At 47.9% G+C, this 20,470-nt stretch overlaps 1 protein-coding gene across 2 annotated transcripts; it reads left to right on the top strand.

The window, feature by feature from the left end:
- The first annotated feature begins 91 nt into the window (after positions 1–91).
- Positions 92–20,207, top strand: HSDL1 (hydroxysteroid dehydrogenase like 1). 2 transcript variants are annotated; one of them, XM_045796099.2, is made up of 6 exons: positions 92–225; positions 8,065–8,120; positions 11,209–11,434; positions 12,092–12,537; positions 12,749–12,976; positions 17,384–20,207. In XM_045796099.2, the coding sequence occupies exons 3-6, from the start codon at positions 11,215–11,217 to the stop codon at positions 17,480–17,482; spliced, it is 993 nt and encodes a 330-aa protein (XP_045652055.1). In that variant the 5' UTR covers positions 92–225; positions 8,065–8,120; positions 11,209–11,214; the 3' UTR covers positions 17,483–20,207. The 2 variants fall into 2 exon arrangements, with proteins under 2 accessions (XP_045652055.1, XP_045652054.1); XM_045796098.2 differs by having other exon boundaries at positions 8,065–8,136.
- Positions 20,208–20,470: the final 263 nt, after the last annotated feature.

Below are 20,470 nucleotides of genomic sequence, written 5' to 3'. Positions count from 1 at the left end.
CTGGTCTCCACGGCAACCGCCGCGCACGCGCACTCGGGTGGGCCGGCGCATCAGGACGCCGGGGGCGGGCCCCGCAACGGCTCCGCCCCCAGCGCGTGCGCGGGTCACGTGGGGCGCGGCCCGCGGCAACTGCGGCGGCGGTGGTGACGGGGTTGGTAGTGGTGACGGGGGCGGAGGCCGCTCGGCTCTGGCGGGACCTGCTCGGAGACTGCGCCGCCTCTGCAGGTACCGCGCTTCCCCCCCCCGCACCGCGCCTCCCCGGCCCCGGCCCTGGCTCCCGGCCCCACTTGCTCTCCCTCAGCCCGTCCGGGTACGCCCCGCCACGCCCCCCGGGACCGTGCCCCTCGGCGCCATCTGCAGCCCGGACCCCCGGAACCCCTTCGTTTCTCCGTTCCCTTGGACCCCCGCCTCGGCACCGCCACTTCCAGACTCGTCCCCCAGCCTCGCGGCGCCCCTTCCCGATTCCATGCCGGCGTTGCACCCCCGGAGGGCCCCCTGTTCTGGGTCCGCCCCCTCCCCCAGGACCCGGCAGATCTGGGGCCCCACCCACCCGAGCGCGGCCCCTCTGGCCCCAGACCCTAGCCCGGGGCTCCCAGCACGGCTCCGAGACACCCCTTTGTCCGTGATCCTTTATTCTCATTTCTAAAGGACTTGGTTGGAGTGGGATTTGTTGTCGTCTTTGTTCTGATTGAGGAGTAATTCAGAATAAGGGAGCTTTTGAAGAAAGGGCACTAGCGGCTCCCGAAGCGCGGTGGTTTGCTGGGGTTAGCTGGGCGCTGTCAGGTGCTGGAGGGGAAGGGTTCCGGAGATGGATGAGGCTGCCCCAGGTTCAGAGGAACGTGCAGCCCAGCGGACCCAAGCGTTGGAGCCCTGGCGGTGATGCCGGCAGGATTCCCGCCCGGGGGTCTCACAATGGGGAGGCTAGCCAGGGCTCTGGACTTTGGTAGACCTTGATCCGAATTCCCGTGGGGTCCTGGGTATGTCACTTTAATCTCTGTCGGCCTCGGTTTCCCCATCCGTAAACGGGATGATTATAACTCTGCCTCCTAAGGTTGGTGAGAGAACAGTGAGGTGTCAGGGATAAAGCCCCTTGCTTAAAGCCAGCTCTGAGTTCTAACCCTGACCTATGCAGAGGGCCTTAGCTAACGCTGAACACGGAGTTAGAGCGGCTAATAGCTAAGGTTTATTGAGCACTTGAGTTTGGGCACTGTTCTCAGTGCTTTATATGTATGACTTCGTTTGATTCTTACAATCTTAGGCTGGAATTATTCTCTCCGTGTTTGGGTAATGTAAGGTAATGTAAGGAAAACGCAGAGGTGAAGTAACTTCACCTTCACCCAAGACACAGCTCTTGGGGGCGGGGGGCTCGATCCCACTCCAGGAAGTCTATTTGCAGAGTCTGTGGTTTAGTCATTACAGTAATATTCTGGAGGCATAGAGTTCAACAAATCAGTATTTTTTTAGTAGATTTTAAAAATTGACATAAAATTCATATAACATAAAATTCATCCTCTTAGCCGTTTAAAAGTGTGCTCTTCATAGCAGCACATTCACTATGTGCAACCACCACCACTATTTAATTCCAGAACATTCCCATCATCCCAGGAAAAAATCCTACCCCATTAGCAGTCACTCCCCATTCCCTCTGCGACTGTGCTCTGGCAACCCTAATCTCCTTTCTGTCTCTGGATTTGCCTTATCTGGACAGTTCAGATAGATTGGATGGTATGGTGTTTGGCTTCTTTCGCTGAGCATAGTGTTTTCAGGGTCTGTCTGTGCAGCAGTGTGCATCCTACTTCATTCTTTTTATTGCTTACTGATATTCCATTATGTGGATAGATTGCACTTTGTTTATCCATTTGCCTGTTGATAGACATTTGGGTTGTTTCCATATTTTAGCTATTGTGAGTAGTGCTGCTGGGAATATGGCTCTACAAGTTTTTGTGTGGGTCTAAGTTGTATTGGGTGGATACCTAGGAGTGGTTGCCATTGTTATTTTAATTCCTATGGCACGAATGGAGACCTGAAACCCAGTCCCGTTGGATCTTGGATGAGAACTCCCATTTCTGCCCTTTCTGCTGAGCTCCCCATGAATTCAGGTTAGCGGTATCCCCAAAATTGGCAGAGCAAGGAAAGGAAATTCCAGAATGTCATGATACACCAATAATAACTTTGTCAAAGTGCTGACACAAAGTTTGAGAAGCTCCTTACATTTTTTCCCCTCAAGAGTGAAATTTGAGCTTTGAACACAAAGCAGTATTTGCTTCTGTTTATTAAACAGATATTTATACACAGCCCTATACCAGCTGCTGAGGAGGAATATTAAAGATGGGTGCCATCCCAGCCTCACACCATCACAGCCGCCGGGGGTTAAAGACTTAAATCTGAAAAGCAAAATTGTGAAAAGTTTGAGAAAATAATATTGGAAAATACCTTTATATCCTGGGGCTAAGAGGGGATTTCTGAAGTGAAACGTAACGAAGCACAAAACATACAGGAAAAAGATTAATCCCTTTGACTGTATTAAAATCTAGATGTTCAGATCATCAAAAGCACTGTAAAGAGAGCAAACGTAGAGAACCAATATCCAGACTATAGAAAGAAAAGGAAGACAACACAGTAGAAGTAAGGGCAAAGGCTAGGAACAGGCATTTCACAGATGAGGAGCCGCAAACAGCACTGAGGCATCATAAGGATGCAGTCATCCTTAGCAGTGATGAGGAAATGTAAGTTAAAACCACAGCGAGCTCCCGTTTCAAGGCCCCCCAGTGGGCGGAAGGTGAACCTACCTGTGTCGGCCACTGCGGAGGGGCACCGTGAACTCAGGCTAGCCGGTGGTGGGCGTGGCGATCGGCCCAGCAGCTTGGGCAGTGCCGGCCTGAGCGCACGGATGCCCTGTGGCACAGCAGCCTGACTCAGGTATGTCCCTTCAGCGGACTCGGGCACCTGTGCGCAGGTGATGTGCGTGAAGGTGCGCACGGCAGCTCTGTTCATAACTGTAAAGTGAAAGCCAGAAAAACCCCCACGGAAATGCACATCAGCGATAGAATGGATGTGTGGATCGTGGTGTGTTTGTACTGTGACCTAGTGTGCCGCAGTGGAAGTGTACGACCTACAGCTCCAGGAGCAGGGATGAGTCTCAAGAACCACGTTGAGTGAAGGAAACACATCACCAAAAATACATGCGCCGTGATTCCTTTAGAGAAAGTTCAAAACCAGACAAAACTGAACACTTTCTTTCAGGATCCCTGCTGGGGTAATTGTACAACGATTTATTTATTTTTTTTTAAAGGGCAAGGGAACGGTGATGTCAGAATTGAGGAGGGTGGTAACCCCCTGGGAGGTGGAAGGTGATAATATGACCAGGGAAGAAGCTATGTGGCTTCTAAGTGGGGTGGCTGCGTGGGTGTTTGGTTATTCTTTGAACAACTACGCATAATAGGTTTTACAACTTTTGTGTGTATTTTTCAGTTTTCTCAAGTGACAGCAAAATTAGTTTTAGATACATCTGCCCTCGAGAGGCCTGTGCTCTAGTTGAGGAACCAAGAGACAAGGGAAACAGCTAAATGGAACACAGAGTGGTGTGGGAAGGGCCGTGTGGGTGAGACAGACAGGAACTCGGTGGGGTTGGGGGGGCTCGGGGCAGTGGCCTAGGAAGGAGAGGGAAGAGGCGCAGGGCTTCCCTTCGTCTCAGGCCTGGTGTGTCGCTGGCGCTTATCAGTGAGCCCTGGCATTGAGTTGCGGGTTGAGCTGGTCTTGGGAGGACAGACAGGATTCGAGTGCCAACAGCAAAACAGATGCAGACTCTGTGTGAAAGAAGTAAGATCTCTATGAAAAAAAAAAAAAACTTAACAAAAATAAAGTCCGCAGCCCTGGAGCCTTATTGAAAAAGCTGGCCGGAGCCGGCTGTGGGTGAGGAATGGGAGGACCACCTCAGGCCTGGCCCACACGGGGGAAGATCATAGGACTCTCTGAGGCTGGTTCTGGCTCCTGCGAACACCAGAAGCTCTTGGTTTAAGGGATGTGCAGGATTTGCAATTTGTCTCTGTACTGACCGTTTCTCTGTCCTTCCATCCATCGAACCATCTTAATCTCCTATTGTTGCTGTAACAAATTACTGCAGACTTCGTCGTTGAAAACAGTGCAGATTGCTTCTCTCACAGTTCTGCAGGTCCGAAGTCTGCGATCAGTCGCAGTGGGCTAAAATCAGGGTGTCAGCAAGGCTGTGTCACTCCTGGAGGCTGTGGGGCGAATCTCTTTCCTGCCTTGCCGGATGCTAGAGGTGCCTGCATTCTAGAGGGTAACCCCTCTCCCCAAACTCAAATCCAGTGGCCTCGCGTCTTTAAATTCTGCTTGTTGTCTCCTTGACCTCTACTTCTTGATCACATCTCCTCTGACTCTGACCTGTCCCCCTCGTCCATGGGCACGTGTGATCACAGTGGTTCACCTGGATCATCCAGGATCATCTCCTTGTTTCAAGGTCCTTAGCTTAATCTCATCTGCGAAGTCCTCTTTGCCACGTAAAGTGGGGCATTTGTGAGGTGTGAGGATTAGGATGTGGACATCTCCCAGGGCCATTGTTCGGCCTGCCACGGGGCCTTTGTTTGGTGGTACTTTAACTGTCTTTTCCCATCATGCTTGCGTCGTTTTACCTGAAAACATTGTGGCCAGTCTGTCTGATGTCCCTTTACTGTCAGGCCTCATTCATTTAGATAACTTGGTGACGTCAGTGTTTGAGCTGAACCTTCTTCCCCAGAACTCTTGATTCGTGGTTTTGTATGAGGTTTGCCTGCCCTCGGTCACTGCTGGGTTGAGCCCGCTAAACTCCGGGTCAAGAGAATGTTACAGGTCACAGCAGTGCTTTGCTCTGTTTTGTTTTTAAAGTTTATTTTATTATCTCTGCACCCAATGTGGGGCTCGAGCTCACGACCCCGAGATCAAGAGTCCCGTGTTCTACCGACTGAGCCGACCAGGTGCCCCCACAGCCGTGCTTTGAAGAGGTGACTTTGCTCCTTGCGGTTTTGACCCTAATTTTCCCATGACACTTTTATCCTTGCAGTATTACCTTTAGGGCTTGTTTGTTTTTTTCTACAGGGTTTGGGACTCTTTGGGAGCAGTTTTAAGTTTAGAGTGAAATTGAGAGACAGGTATAGAGATGGCCCGTATACCCCCCAGCTCCCACACAAGCGGAGCATCCCTCACCGTCAGCGTCACTCACCAAAATGGTACCTTTTTTTTTTTTAAAGGAAGAATGAACCTATATGGACATATCATCATCACCCAAAGTTCATAGTTTACCTAGGAGACCCGTACGTGTTTGATGCATCAGCCCTGATGAATACTGCCCTGTAGAAGTAGAAAGTGCCTAACAGACGAGTGGGAATTGCTCTTTTCCTGTTTTGGGGACGGTTCCGACTCTTCTCCTCCATCTGTTTTTCTCCTGTTTTGTTCACTGATGAGTTAGTTTTCTGTAGAGGCAAGAAAACAAAGCTTTATAATAACTTTTACAAGCAGATTGGATAGGGGCCAGAATTTTACTGTGTTTCAGTGTTGCTTTCTAAATAATGGATTCTTTTTTTAGGTTAATACCTATCTGCAGAAAAATTAACTAGTGAAACCCTTATAGCAAGTTAAATGCAGCTAGGTAGCTTGGTAGGCTTCCTGACTTAAATGTGTAATAAGCTCCTTTAAACCTGATTTCCGTGAGATTTCCTAGATATTTTTTTTTTAAGATTTTTTATTTATTTATTTGACAGAGACACCCAGCGAGAGAGGGAACACAAGCAGGGGAGTGGGAGAGGAAGAAGCAGGCTCCTAGCGGAGGAGCCTGATGTGGGGCTCGATCCCAGAACGCTGGGATCACGCCCTGAGCCGAAGGCAGACGCTTAACGACTGCGCCACCCAGGCGCCCCGAGATTTCCTAGATATTAATGGCTTTGGGGGAAGTCTTTATTTCTTCTTTCATTAGGAAGACATTATTTTCCATCATGTATTCAAGGGTGGGGAGAGGACTGAGAGAAGGTCAGGAATGTCTAATGTCCTGTTATTTCCATTTACGGTCCATCAGGGTATGAATGAATGTAGGAAAACATCTGGTGTGTCTGAGAAGCAGCACGGAGTCATCACAAAGCCGTGCCCTCTCTGTTCAGCCTTGCCTTGTCTCCATCTAGGAGGACGAGGGTCCCGGACCTCTCACTTCCTGCCTGCACCAACCTTCAGAGCCGCCCCCCTCTGCTGCCAGCCGCCTTTTACAACAAACCCGATCGGCTCCCTCCTTTGGCAGAAGAAGGGACTTAACTCAGAGAGTCAGTCCACATGCTTCTGTTTGGCATAAAGACCTTTCACAATCTGGCCTTCCCTTTCAGCGCCCTTGCCACCTCTGGGTGCACTTCCTGTGCTGTGAGCCTGTTGAATTTGTCACCATTTCCTGGCAGGCCAGACCTTTTACTGGAGCCCTTGCCTCCTCTCTACCCAGGAGGGTCTTACTCCCTGCAGCAGTGCCCTCGCCACTTTGCATGGAGTCACTCTGTGTATCTTGGTGAATTCCGTGTACACAGTGATGCAGGGACCCCCGGCTTACTGGGGAAGGGTCGTCAGCGTCTGACACTTAGTTGTTCATTGCTTAATTGTTCGTTGCTGTGTTAGTGGTTTGGTTTTCCAGGTGGTCTTGCCTACAGACCAGTGCCCGTGCATGTTCAGACTTCCTGGTGGTATTTGTTCATAAATAAATTGGTGTTTGAATTTGTCAGTCTTCTGTGAGTTGGTGGCTGTGAGTCGGATCTCCATCTCGAGCTGTGTCTGGGGAACGATAAGGTGGCATGCTGTCCCTCAAGGCTGTAGACCAGGCCTAGAACCCTGTCAGCGCTTTGCTTCTCCGTGATTGAACACAAATGTAGCTGTGACAGTGTATGTTGCAGGTGCTTGCCTGTGGTGGAACTGTGATGTTAAATTGCATCCTGGTGCCCCCGTGACAGGACGGTGGAGGGGAGTGTGATGGGCAGAGCTGGCGAGCCAGGCCGTGCCAGGTCCAAGGCCCTTGAAAGCACTGTTCTCAGTGCATCTCTGAAGTTGGTGCATCTTTCTGCTGCACGTGCTGGAGGTCGCTGGTGGGTTTTGCACATGGGGTTTTTCTGTCTGTAGAGGATAGGGGGAGTTTGGTGGTCCCCTCGGGAGCTGGCGAATGAGAGAGTGTGCAGGCTGAGAGCTGAGCTAGAGACCAGGTCGTGCAGCTTAATGTAGCAGCTGCCTGCTGAGCGCCTGCTGTGGGCTGCGGGCTGTGGAAGGGGCCAGAAGAACAGTGAGGAATAAGGTTTGCTGGAGCAGCTCAGCCTGCTGGGGAGCTTCAAAAACAGAGCGGTTAGAAGACAGTGTCTAAGGTGGAAAGAAGGGGAAAGGTGTGCCAGAGGTTCCTTTCCTCTGTGCATTCTGAAAGCGCCAGCCCCACTCACAGGCTACGAGGGGTGCTCAAATACTGCAGGACACTTCGTCCTGCCACCCCTGCCAGGTGATTAGACAAGTGCTGGATGCCTGGGCTCAGGCGGCGAGCCGGAATCTGCCAGGAATGTGGAATAGAGGTGCTAGGGCCGCAGTAGTGTGGACGCTCAGGGGCCCTGCAGGTGGAGGGAGGGAGGTGGCTTGCAGAGAGAGTGCTGAGGCCCGGGAAAGCCCAGGCGGGCACCGGACAGTGAGGATGGCCCGGTCTGCTCCCTGTCCCGGCCCCGCCTGCTCCTGGCTTTGTGTCCTTAGCGCCCAATGTCTGTGCAGAGCACCGCCTCTCTCCCAGCTGCTGGAACTGGTTTTGTTCCGTTTGATGAAATGTTCCTTAAGAAGGAAGGTACAGGAAAAGTGGGCACATTCCAGCTGAGCCTTCCTGCAAACGCTGTTGGTGCCTTCCTTTTTCTGAGATGAGGAAATGCTTTGCTGCCTGTACAGGGGATTCGTGGCATAAGAATTTATGTTTCCTTAATTTTGAAAAACTTTGGTCTTATGTTTATATAAAGTTTTCCCAGCTGAGCTCTGAGGGCAACAGCAAGGAATTTGTTTCATGTTGGTTTTTGTTCGCAGGTTGGCCTTAAAACAGTGCAGCATTTTTCTGAAGACTCAGAACCGGCAGAGAGAAGGTGAGAGAAAACCAAGGTAGGTAAGGACCACAGCAGAAAAATCAGGACTCTCCTGTATAGTCAGGCCCCTTTCAATAGAGTTTTTCCTTCACAGATGTTTAAATTCTTGGAAAAAATTGTGTTTGGGGGGAGGAAGTTCCCTTTACACAGTTTCCCATTAGTATGAAACCATTTCATGAGCCATATCTGACCTCCTCCTTTTTAGCTAGAACCTTGTTGCAGACCCTGGGTGCAGTTAAGTTTCCCCCAAGTATTGCTTTGGTGACAACCCATTAGATCTTGTTACATAGGGTATAAATTTTCATTGAAAACAGTGTTTCAGTATCATAGATATACAGCCACCTGTTATTATTATTTTTTTTTAAGATTTATTTATTTATTTGAGAGAGACAGAGACAGAGAGAGAGAGAGAGCAGGAGCAGGGGCAGAGGCAGACGGAGAAGCAGACTCCCCACTGAGCCCGGACCCAGATGCGGGGCTCAATCCCAGGAACTGGAGATCACGATCTGAGCCGAAGGCAGACACTTAAACCATCTGAGCCACCCAGGCACCCCCACCCACCTGTTATTAGGAGAATAGATTTAATATTCTAAGAATCCAGATTTTTTTGTTGTAGTTTTGTTATTCCTAATTTTATTACATTGTGTTGGAAAAGTACTAATACCTACAAATATTACTTTTTTGCATTTACTTCCCTTGTGGCTTCTATATTAGGTTAGTTATGACAGAAGGCACGTGGACACTTAAAAAAAATTATTTCAGGAACTCCCCAAAGTGAAGGTTTAACATGGAATTTCGTTTTTATGTTCTTTCTTATAAGAAATTACTGTTTTGGTCATTTGTTTGGGCGTCTTGCAGTTACAATTATTGAGGGGCCATAGCCGTGGCAAGCACGTTGGTGGCACGCCAGGTCAGGGGCATGCCCCGTCAGCCAGCTGCCTCCACGGGGACTTGGCTGTGCCCTGAGCTGTGGAGCGAGGGCCCTTGAGAAGGGTGACACGACACTCCCTCGTCTCTAGCGTCTGGAAGCTTGGAGGGGCATTCACGCACCGCAGGAAGACAATGGCCGTGTTTGAGGCAGATGATCCTAAGTGAATGCTGCAAGGATCTGGGAGCAACCCTCGGAGTGTCGTTGCCCTCTGTGTGGCAGATTGATCGCGACGAGAAGGGCCTCTTCAGCCCAAGCTTCATCGATCCTGATACTTCAAATTTCAGAAAATCTCAGCCAGTGTGGTCCTTGAAGAAAAATTACCCCGAGGAGCATTTAGTTGTTCTTACATTATTAAGGGTTTGGCTTACGGAGTTAATAATGTTGACAGTGTTTCCTTTTCGCGATCGGTTTTGGCATTCTTGTTGTGGGAGGTGCGTCTCTGTGAACGGCACCCCAGGATATAGCACTCACCGGTAGGAAATGAGATGACCCAACTTCAGTTGTTTTCTCTGCCATTTGGGGCAAACATTTCTTTAACGTAATGCCACGTCAGCTCAGTTAGTACAGTGACCGCGAACAGCCTCCTGCCTCAGCAGTGGTGTCCTCGTGGCGCAGCATCTGGGAACCCTTCCGTCTGCTCCTCTCTTCAGTTTTCTGTCCTATTTACTTGTGTCCTTTGCTGGTTTGTAATTTGGATTGTACATTCATATGCGTATCGGTGTATATATGTTCACGTATCTCTGTCTGTATTCAGCAGGTTTTCCATTAGTTTATGCCTTTTCTCACAGAATGCTGCCACTCTGAGAATGTGTTCCATCTCAGTGGCTAATGGGTTTTCTCCTGCTTTGCTCATTTTTATACTGCAGAACTCGACTGGGCTCAGATTACACTGCAGTGAAGCGTTCACTCATTCTTCCTTAAGCTTATGCCTATTTTTGCTGCTATCGTTGGGAATTCTCTTAATTTCACGAATTTTTTTTCTATTTTAACGGGACTTTGAAAGAGAGGCCATTCCCAGAAGTGTTATGTATATATTTTGGATCAAAGTCTACTTTCTTTTATGTAATAAATGCTGTATACCCTTGTGTTGGTGCGAATCAGAGCTCCCTGTAATTTAATTGCAGGCACTTGTGATCCCTTCGATATCCTGTCCCTCGCAGGCAGCACCCAGCTGGATCCGGCCTCAGCGGTTCCCAGGTCTAGTCTGGGACCAAGTTCACCAGCCTCGGTGGTACCTGGCCTTGGCCTCTGCAGGGTCGCCTCGCACCGCAGGCACACATAAAGCAGTTCATACGGCATTTAAAGTAGTTTTCTTAAATGTCCTTCTGTTTTCCTAGGTGCGATTGTTTAACTCATGTTTGAATCCTTAGCATCCGTCACGGTCCATGGAACGTAGTAGGTACTTCGTAAATGCTTACCGTACGGATACTTACAGGAGTCGTACTGGACTCTTTCCTTGGATGTGGGGCGCAGGGCAGAGATGGGGTGCCCACGATGGCAGTAAGACAGAGGAGTGCTCGCTGTCTTGTTGTTTAAGAAAACCAGTTCCTCAAGCTTGGGGAGTATCTCTTTGTAAATAAATGTTTATGCATTTATTATGTGTACATAATATAATTTACGTGAAAGTTTATTTCGGCTTAGTTTTGTCTCAAATGGATCGTAAGCTCTTTTTGGCCAAGGCAGTGTCTTAATACCGCCGCTGTTTCTTCTACTTTGTCTCTGTGTGGGTGTCAGGCCCTCTGCGCTGGCTGATGATGAAGAAAGCAGAGAAGTAAACACACCTCTCAGCTGTTACATGAATTAAAAGTCTGTGTCTGTCACTGTGCTGGGCGAGGAGCTTTTTTAGGGCACAGAGCATATTGTGTTTATCTCTGTATCTACAACATGCAGCTTAGTGCCTGAATTTTAGTAGGAATTTGGTAGCTCTTGGTAGTTACGTTGACTCATCTCCTTGGAAGAAAAGGACTTCATAAGCCGCACGTGTTAACGAGATTGTACATTGAGTGGATCCATGGGTTACATGCATTTGAAACGTTACTGTTCTTTGAGTGCATAATTGTTAAGCTCTCACATCCTTAGGTGCCTTTCTTTCTGACTCTGCATGTTCCTTTCACATAATTAAGCAAAGAACACCTCTCTCTTTCCCCTTCCCTGCAGGCTGCCATGGCTGCTGTTGACAGCTTCTACCTCTTGTATAGGGAGATCGCCAGGTCCTGCAATTGCTACATGGAAGCTCTGGCCTTCGTCGGAGCCTGGTACACGGCCAGAAAAAGCATCACTGTCATCTGTGACTTCTACAGCCTGGTCAGACTGCACTTCATCCCCCGCCTGGTGAGCAGAGCAGATCTGATCAAGCAGTATGGAAGATGGGCAGTCGTGAGTGGTAAGAAAGGAGATTTCTGTCCTTGCCTGATTTCAAAACAGAATAATCGCTTCTGTTGAAGCTGTGTTTTCAGTCGGATGCCTTATCCGAGGAGTCCCTGAATTCACTGTGATGTGTTCAGGGGAACACGGTTCTGTTGTGATTATGTCCACATTTGCTTAGTGTCCTCCTCTTGGAATGATTTGTGCCCTTCTTATTCTGCCCTCCTGTTCCCGGTCCTGCCTCAGCCCACCTTCCCACCTCTTGTTTTTCCTTTTGCTCCCTTTTGAGGTCGTCCTTTGAAATTGTCACCACTGTCAGCTCCCTTTTTTTAAATTTCATCTTGATTTATCATTGTTTCCCGGGAAAGTACCTCCCTGGCACTTGTTCAAGCCAGATATAAGTTTGAAAACCGTTTCCTGCCACGTCTCACAACCAGCTCGATGAATGTGAGGCTGCCCTTCCTCTCCTTGTCAGGGGGTCTGGAAGAGTGTTTGACTGAGGTGTTGTTCATATTTGAACCCAACATTGTACTCGACATAGCGATCAGTATGAGAACTGGGTTTATTTCTAGTGTGAACCCTTCTCAGCTTCAACCGAGACCTGGGGCATTTAAGGTTTGCTCTGAAGGTCACACCAGGAAACGAGCGCGCTCACCTTCCCTGGCCTGTATTGTAGGTGCAACTGATGGGATTGGAAGAGCCTACGCGGAAGAGCTAGCAAGCCGCGGCCTCAATATCATCCTGATCAGCCGCAGCCAGGACAAGTTGCGGATGGTTGCTAACGACATAGCTGACACCTACAAAGTGGAAACTGAAGTTATCGTTGCGGACTTCAGCAACGGCCGCGAAATCTACGACCCCATTCGCGAAGCCTTGAAAGACAAAGACATTGGCATCTTGGTGAATAATGTAGGCGTGTTTTATCCCTACCCCCAGTATTTTACTCAGGTCTCCGAGGACAAACTCTGGGACATCATAAATGTAAACATTGCTGCAGCTAGTCTGATGGTCCATATCGTGTTACCAGGGATGGTGGAGAGAAAGAAGGGCGCCGTTGTCACCATCTCTTCCGGCTCCTGCTGCAAACCGACCCCCCAGCTGGCTGCATTTTCTGCTTCTAAGGTAGTGTATTCCTGATTGGAAAACAAAGTCATAAAGCAAGAGGACGTTCTTTATGTGGTTTGATCCAGTTTGTTGAGCTCTTTGTCCCAACTCGTGTTTCCGTATGCTGTACTTTTTCCTGAAATGGTAATAAGCAGGCCTGTTTTCTCCTGAATTCTCCTCCAAGCCCCGCCCCCCCCATTAAGTCTTTACCCCTGCTCTGTTCTCACAGGCTTATTTAGACCACTTCAGCCGAGCACTGCAGTACGAATATGCTTCTAAAGGAATCTTTGTACAGAGTCTCATTCCATTCTGCGTGGCCACCAGTGTGACCGCACCCGGCAGCTTTCTGCACAAGTGCTCGTGGCTGGTGCCTTCGCCGAAGGTGTACGCACATCATGCTGTTTCTACCCTTGGCATTTCGAAAAGGACCACAGGATACTGGTCCCATTCTATCCAGGTAACAGTATGCACGCAACTCTCGTAATTAGGTTAATGCATCCTAAACCTTTCTAAATGATCCATGGCAATCCGATTGAAGCCTATAGCTGAAACGTGAGAACTGCCCATTCTGATTCTTAAACCTGACACTCGTAGTGGTTCTGGTTAAGTCCCTAAGTTCTCTTCTGTGCAACTATTACTGATAGTTTAATCTGTGTGGCACCTATGAGAGGAGATATGCTGCTTTACTCTAGGAAATGGCCAGAGTATGAAATACTCAGTCTTTGTGGGGATTCTTCGCATAGAGATTATTAAATTTGCCATCACCACATAAATAGATAAGAAAACCAACGATTAGTTTTTACTTTTATCAAAAGATTTGGCTGAAAGTTTCTTTAATAAGAAGGAGCTTTATTTATTCAATCCTCTGTCAATTTTTAGCCCATAATGAGTTTACTGGAGGAAGTACGATGTGCCAAACACACCGTATAAAGCGTGTTCTGTGCCGATCCTGGTCAGTCTTCCATGTTAGGGCCCAAGTAAGAGTGATAGCCTGTGTTGGGTTTAGGATCTTGGAAGTGCTCAGTGCTTTGGATGAAGGCAGTTTTGGGAGCCTTTTAGGGAGCCGTGGATTACAGTGAGTAGGTGAGTGTGCGGAGGGCCATGGAGACCCCACACTCCACACATGAGGCTGTGCGGGCACGGCGGCAGGCGGATTGGGCTGGAGGAAGCAGTTGTCTTTGTTGATTCATTTACGGCAGCAGAGACGTGGCTGGGGCTAAGTGCTGGCTGGACGAGTGTGTGAAGAACAGCTTGAAGATGGGGTGGGAGAAGGCATGGTTCCTGGCAGCAGGCCAGGACCCAGAGCAGAGTGGAGGGGACAACAGGGAAGCCACAGAGGTGAGCAGGGGCAGCTGTCTGCTGGCTCCTGTGAGGCGGGGACTTGCACAGTGAAGAGGTTTGAAGTGAGAGTGTCGGGGGAGGGGAGCGGCGTGCTGCACCTGTGTGAGTGATCCTTGTGGGAGCCACCGCCGGGATGGCCTCTAGAGCGATTGCACAGCCTTTTACTGATCCCCGGATCATTGCGAAGCCTGTGTGAAAGGTTCTTTTTGATGCGCTTGCACAGAGGTTAGGGAGGAGGTGTCCTCACTCCTTCCCTGGGGCCCCAGCCCTCATGGATGTCTGCATAACACCATTTCTGCGCGGAAGCTGTATGAGAACTGGCCTTTTTCGCTTTTCTTGGCATTCTCGTAATTAGACGATGGCGTCTTCTTTGTGTTGTGCTAGTTGTCTTAATGATTTGCAAGCAGAAAACAGAAAAAAATGTTTTGGACTTAAAACAGTTATAAAAAGGTCAAACGTCTTGGCTTTAATTGTTAACTAGTTAGCACTGTTGATTTGGGGGCCTTTCTTCTCGTTTTCAGAAGTGCGGGAGGCAGTATCGTCAGCTTCGGAGCACAGAGTAAGGCTGCTGGAAAGCTTGTAGCCTTCTGTTTGGGTTACTTGACATGAAGGCCAGAAACAACGTGGGCGTGTGTTAGGTTGAAAAAGCCATTAACTTCACAACGTGACCAGTAAGCATCTCGGTCATAACTCCTGGGCTGTGCTCCTGGTGGTAGGATGATAGATTAAGCAAGCCACAGCGACTGGCAAGCAGGGAAGGTGTGTCTGAGCTCGGTGGATTGGGCTGCAGTCTGCTCTGAATTTCTACCTGCTTTAGGTGTGCTTGTGTGTGTGTTGCTTTTGGAAAAAGAAGGCGTGGCATTTAGAGGAGAGGGGAGCTGGTTGGCCTTGAGAAGGCCGTGTGGCTGCATACTGAGATGTGGGTGAGGGTCCAGGAGACGGAGGCCAGCAGCCATGTCAGAGGTCATGGCCTTCCCGCCCAGCCTGGCAGCCCACGCCCGCTGCCAGCCGGGAGGGGAACTGTGAACCACACACCTTCACGGCAGCTTTGTTTCTACCTTTGGAATAACTCTGGCTTAAGGATCCAGCCCAAGCTCTTTGGGGTCTTTCCCTTCCTTTCCGTCCCCGTTTCTTACCTAGGTCCTACCCATCCCAGTCTCTGGGAAACACATGGCATTGACGTCTTCCCTGCCAGTGCAGATCTCCAGCCAGCTGAACACGTGCTTTTGCCGTTGACTTCCTTCTCTGGCTCTCGGTCCCCACAGGGGCTCTCAGTTGCTGTTGGCTTTTGTCGCAGGGGAGGGCAGCTCCCTTCCTAGGCCTAGACAGGTGGGTCAGGTCTCTGAACATGCACAGAGCATTCCAGAGCCGAAGACTCAGCCCTCCCCCCCCACTCACTCACTCCTCTAAACAAGTAGATGAGTCACCCCTTTAGTTTCTTATCTATCAGTACACAGAGGATGCAGTTCTCTCTTCTTCCATTAGCTCTTTCCATCCTGCTCCCTGGGGTGCTAAGACCCCATTAGGATAAGCCAGAGTGATGTGCCCGTGATGGCGCCACACACAGCGCTGTAAGAAACCGGCAAGGGGCGTCCTGCTGCTGGTCCCCCAGCGATAGACGGTGGCCGCGTTGAACGGAAATTAAAAACAAACAGATTTCTAGCTGTTGATCCCTTCTCCACTATGCTGAAAAAGTGCATAGTAGTCCTCCCCTTATCAGCGGGGATATGATCCAAGGCACCCAGTGGATGCTGGAAGCCATAGATCACGCAGAACCCTATACAGACTGTGTTTTTTCCTGTACGTACATACCTGTGATAAAGTTTACTTTATACATTAGGCACAGTGAGATGTTAAAAACAATGACTAATAATAAACTAGAACAATTATGACAATATCTATAATAAAAGTTATATGAATGTGGTCTCTCCGAAAATACCTGTACGGTATGCAGCTTTCTTCTTGTTGTGATGACGTGAGATGATGAAATGCCTGTGTGAGGAGAGGGAGTGAGGGGACATCGTGCTAGGCTGCTCTTGACAGGCCAGTAAGTCAGGAGGGTCATCTGCTTCTGGACCGCGGTTGACCTTGACCGTGGGTCACGGAAACCGTGGAAAGCAAAACCAGGACAGCAGGAGCACCACTGTACTTGGAAGAGGGGTCCAGTTCCATAGTCTGTCCCGGGTGCCAAGTGTTTGAGTGCATCCCTACTTCCCGGGTCCTCTTCAGGGACCCGAAGCTGACTTCTTTTATCTCCTTACATTTAGAATCTTTCAGTTTGAGACAGCAGCTCCAAGGAAGAGTAGCCCAGTATTTTTTCCACAAAATCCTGGCTCTTTAAAGGAGTTCAGAGAGACCTTAGTTGTGTCCCCAGAAAGTGTCCCGTGGCTCCTGGCCCAGTACGGAGCTCCTGTCTCCGAGGTGGTGAGCTGGAGCTTCTCTGGAACCTGCAGTGGACAGCTGCGGCTGTCCCTGATGCTGGGGCCCCCTCCTGTTCAGTGTGGCGTCCCTGGGTCTGGGGTGACCTCTGGTATTTTATTTCTGTTCAAGGCTAGAATTTTAGCACTTGCCAGTGGCCTGTTCTTCTCCCTTCCTTCCCCCGCTCCTTTAAAAAAAAATTTTTTTTTAAATAAGCTCTATGCCCACTATGGGGCTTGAACTCATGACCCCAAGATCACGTGTTGTACACTCTACCGACTGAGCCAGCCAGGCCTCCCATTCATCTCCCTTCCTTACCATACAAGTAGAGCTTGTGCTCAGCTCAGTCTTGGACAAACCTGTCAGCACAGCACAGGGTCTCTCCCATTCAGCACTGTTGGCATTTGCTATTGGATAATCCCTTGTGGGGAGGCTGTCCTGGGCCTTGTAGAACGTTCAGCAGCATCCCTGACTTCTACCCACTGGATGCCAGTAGCAGCAGCACCCCAGGTGTGACAATCCAGGAGTGTTTCTGGACATTGCCATATATCCCCCCCCCCGGGGGGGTGGGGTAGGGCCATGGTGGAGAAGCTGCGGAGCAGAGCGCCATCAGCAAGACCCCGTCCCTGCATACCCAGGCCGTCCCCATTGCGTCTCAGGACTGTGGCCCAGGGTCCCAACGTGTTTGACTCGGTTCTCTTGTTTAATTTTGCCCCAGCCTGCCCCTCACACCCCAGTTTTCTCACACAGTACTCATCACGGATTCATTTACCCATTTCAGCTGCCTTTTATTCCTGAAGTGGTTTTGTCTTTCTTAACCGAAAGAATATGTTACTGCCATCAGGTTAAGTGAGGATGGGATTGTATTACCACGTGTGTCTGTCCAGCCTCATCAGAGAAGGGGTGGGCGGGTGGCGGTCACGTTTGCTGTATTCCCACGGCGTCTAGCATAGGTTCTTATGCAAAAATAGGTGCTTCCTACAAGAGCACCTAAGGGCTTTTTTTTGTATTTAATTTGGTGATATTTGTTGCATTAAGTCACGTACTGACACAAGTGTCGTGCTTTGGGTTCTAACCTTATAACCTTTTTCTCTTTCATTTTTAGTTTCTTTTTGCACAGTATATGCCTGAATGGCTCTGGGTGTGGGGAGCAAATGTTCTCAATCGTTCTTTACGTAAGGAGGCCTTATCCTGCAAAGCATGAAACTGCACGATGGTTGGGGAAGTTCTGCCACCTCGTGGGAGCCTGCAGTATTCTGACGTTTGGAAGAACACATTTAATTTATCTTCTGTATTTTCTTTTATTACTGGTTATTTAGCGTACTGTTGACTCATCATTTGCAAACGCACATAATAGTTTTAGAGAATGCTGTAGAAAAACCACAAGGGCCGCATCACGTGGATGGCAGAGAGCACACAGTGAGTGAATCACAAGAACTGATTGAGGGAACCTAAATCGTGATGCTTTTTTTTTTCTGTTAGCTGTCTCAGAGACGTGTGATTTATGTTGTTCTAGGAGCGCCAGCAATCTGATACTGAAATGTAATACGACTTGTCAGCTCTCGTCGTTTCAAGTGTTTTTTTTTTAAGGGGAATTATTTCAGTAGATGAATTATAGTATTGGTTTTCAAATGTTCATGAGGAAAGACTATTTAAAAGTGTTATTTTATAAGTAAGATCGCTGGTGTAATTAGCAGTAGAAATCTGTGTATATCCTGTCGTATAGCTCTGTTTGACTGTGTGTGAAAATGCTGCTCTTCAAGCGTTATTTCACTAGAGAACCATGTGTGTATGTATGTTGTGTACATCTGGGCAACTTTATTTATGGGTAAGTTACTTTTAAAAAGATACCTTGCTAAGGTGGCTTAATGTGGAACCTTATGGGGGTCTTAAAATTCTAGGTTACTCCGTTTCGTACTGAACAAGCTTACCCAATTTTGTGCTATGGGTTTGCCATGTATAAAATTATACATTCTGTTGGTGGTGGTTTTTTTTTTTTTTTTCATTTACTGTGGAATTAATTCATTCTTAGATTTGAACCTATAATGGTTGACCCTCAGTCATCTCTTGATTTATAATTATTGTGGATAAGTAGTGATTTCTCAGCCTACGACCCATTTTATAACTGAAATTTCGCCCTTTAGAGCTTGTTATATCTGGTTTTCATACACTTTTCTATGTAATGTTCTCTTGTAGCTTTATTGGAGTAAACATCAATTACTTATGGAATAGTGGTTAAAATATGGACAAATTATGTGTGTGATATGATGTATGTGTTAAAATAGGTTAAAAGCTCGTTCTTGGTGTAACGAATTTATGCATTACAGTGAACGCTTTTGTTGGTGTGAAGATCATTGTGCACAACCCCCCGTGATAGGGGTTTGCTTTGACAGCTACTGTGAAATAAATGTTTTCGGCTCGGGTCTTAAAAGGCCAGACATTTTTGGGGACCACTCTCTAGTGCTTCAGCAACTGTAAATGACTATATGAATGTGACAGTATGTGCAAGTTAAGAATTTGGCGTTTATTACTGTGACACTGATGCAGAAACTAGTAAATTGGCTGAAATCAGGACTTGCATAGGACTGTTTTCTTCTGAGATGGTATTCCGTTAGGAGTTAGGCCTGGGCATGTAGGCCTGGGCACACCTTTATGGCTCACGCACAATTTTGTCAGTGCTGTTGCCTCAGTATTTCCAGATCTGACCTGGACTCAGAAGCAGTTGAGTTCAGAAGGTCTTCCATGTACAGACCAGGCCTTCTTTACACAAAAGACCTTCAGATGTGAAAACTTGCCAGCAGTGTTATGCAGCACAGAAGGTGTTGATGGAAGTTAGCTTGGAGGCCTTCATTTTGTCACATTTGGCAATTTTCCCTCACTTAACAATTAACTTATGGTCATTAAGACTAGAGAAAATTTGACTTCCTGCCACATCCACGTGAATTGTAATTGACATGTAAGAAGCAGCAACTGTATGTAAAAACACCATGTTTATATCTCAGGAGTTACGTGGCACAGCAACATCTTCTATTTATAGATTGCATACTGAGTCACTGCTATATGATGAGAATAAGTAAATTGTAAAATAGGTCAGTGATGTTTGCAGTTCTCTCCTTGGCAGGACATGGGTAAGTAAACTGATGGGTGCAAAGCTAGTGAAAGATCAAAACCAAGAATCTTCCTTAGGTTTCCTCTTCGATAAAATATTTTTTCCCAGAGCTCATTTGAGAATCATCATTGGGCCACTGTAAATGGGGTTTCTTAGTAAGAATGTGGGAAATTAAGAACTTTTGAAACAATCTGTGAACTGAAAGTTTAACAGTAAAAACTGCTTCTGCTTCCTGTGAAAGAGGTTTTGCTCCATGTATTTGTATTTGGACTGAGAGATTTTTTTTCCCCATGGAAACAATTACTTTAAAATTAACAAAAAGTTAATCTATGAACATCTATGGTAGTAATTCATTAAAAGCTGGTAATTCAAGAAAATTGGGCATAACCATGTGTCAATTCAGGCTTTCAAAATGACGAAGTAGATTTCTTGATCTCATTCTCCTGACAGGTTGAGTAGATAGATGAAGGTAGATTTTGGTCATTGATTTTGGCAACATGGAGATCGCTGCTAGTTTTGCCGTGAGCCATTTTGTCTTGTGGTGGGGATGAAAGGTAGATTGTAGGGGTTCAAGAAAGAATGGAAAGAAAAAGGGAGAAAGCAAGGAGAGAGCTCTTTTGATGAGTCTTGTTCTGTTTTAATCTCAGTTAATCAAAATCTTACACATTTGGGAACCAGGGGGTTTAGGTGGTGTCAGTCTTGACATTGTGTGCCCTCCTAAACCAAGTCCAGTCTGTCTGTGTCTCTGTCTCACTACTGGCTCGGCTGTTACTCTTTAAAATAGTATTTAGTTTGAATAAAGATTTACCTTCCCGTGGAATCTGCACATTCTTTATTATACACATAAAGAAGTTATTTTAGAACCTAGAGTGGTGGAAAACTGATAGACGGGGATCTTGTGGCTCTCATCCTTTCTTGGTAGATTTCCAAAACACCTCTCCCATACCCCTCCCTCCTTCAGTTTATAGGGTTCTCGGAGCTGGCAGCAGTGTCCTGATCCCTGCTTTGGGGCTTCATTATCACATGAGAAGGGTGTTTGCAGTTCACTAGCCTGCCTCAGTTCCTGACAGTTGGGTTGTGTAT

Source organism: Ursus americanus, chromosome 21 (genome assembly GCF_024610735.1).
Source record: "Ursus americanus isolate L20-20 chromosome 21, mUrsAme1.1.p, whole genome shotgun sequence".
Lineage (NCBI taxonomy): Eukaryota > Metazoa > Chordata > Mammalia > Carnivora > Ursidae > Ursus > Ursus americanus.
The sequence above is the reverse complement of the archived record's forward strand: the minus strand, read 5'-3'. Positions and strand labels throughout refer to the sequence as shown.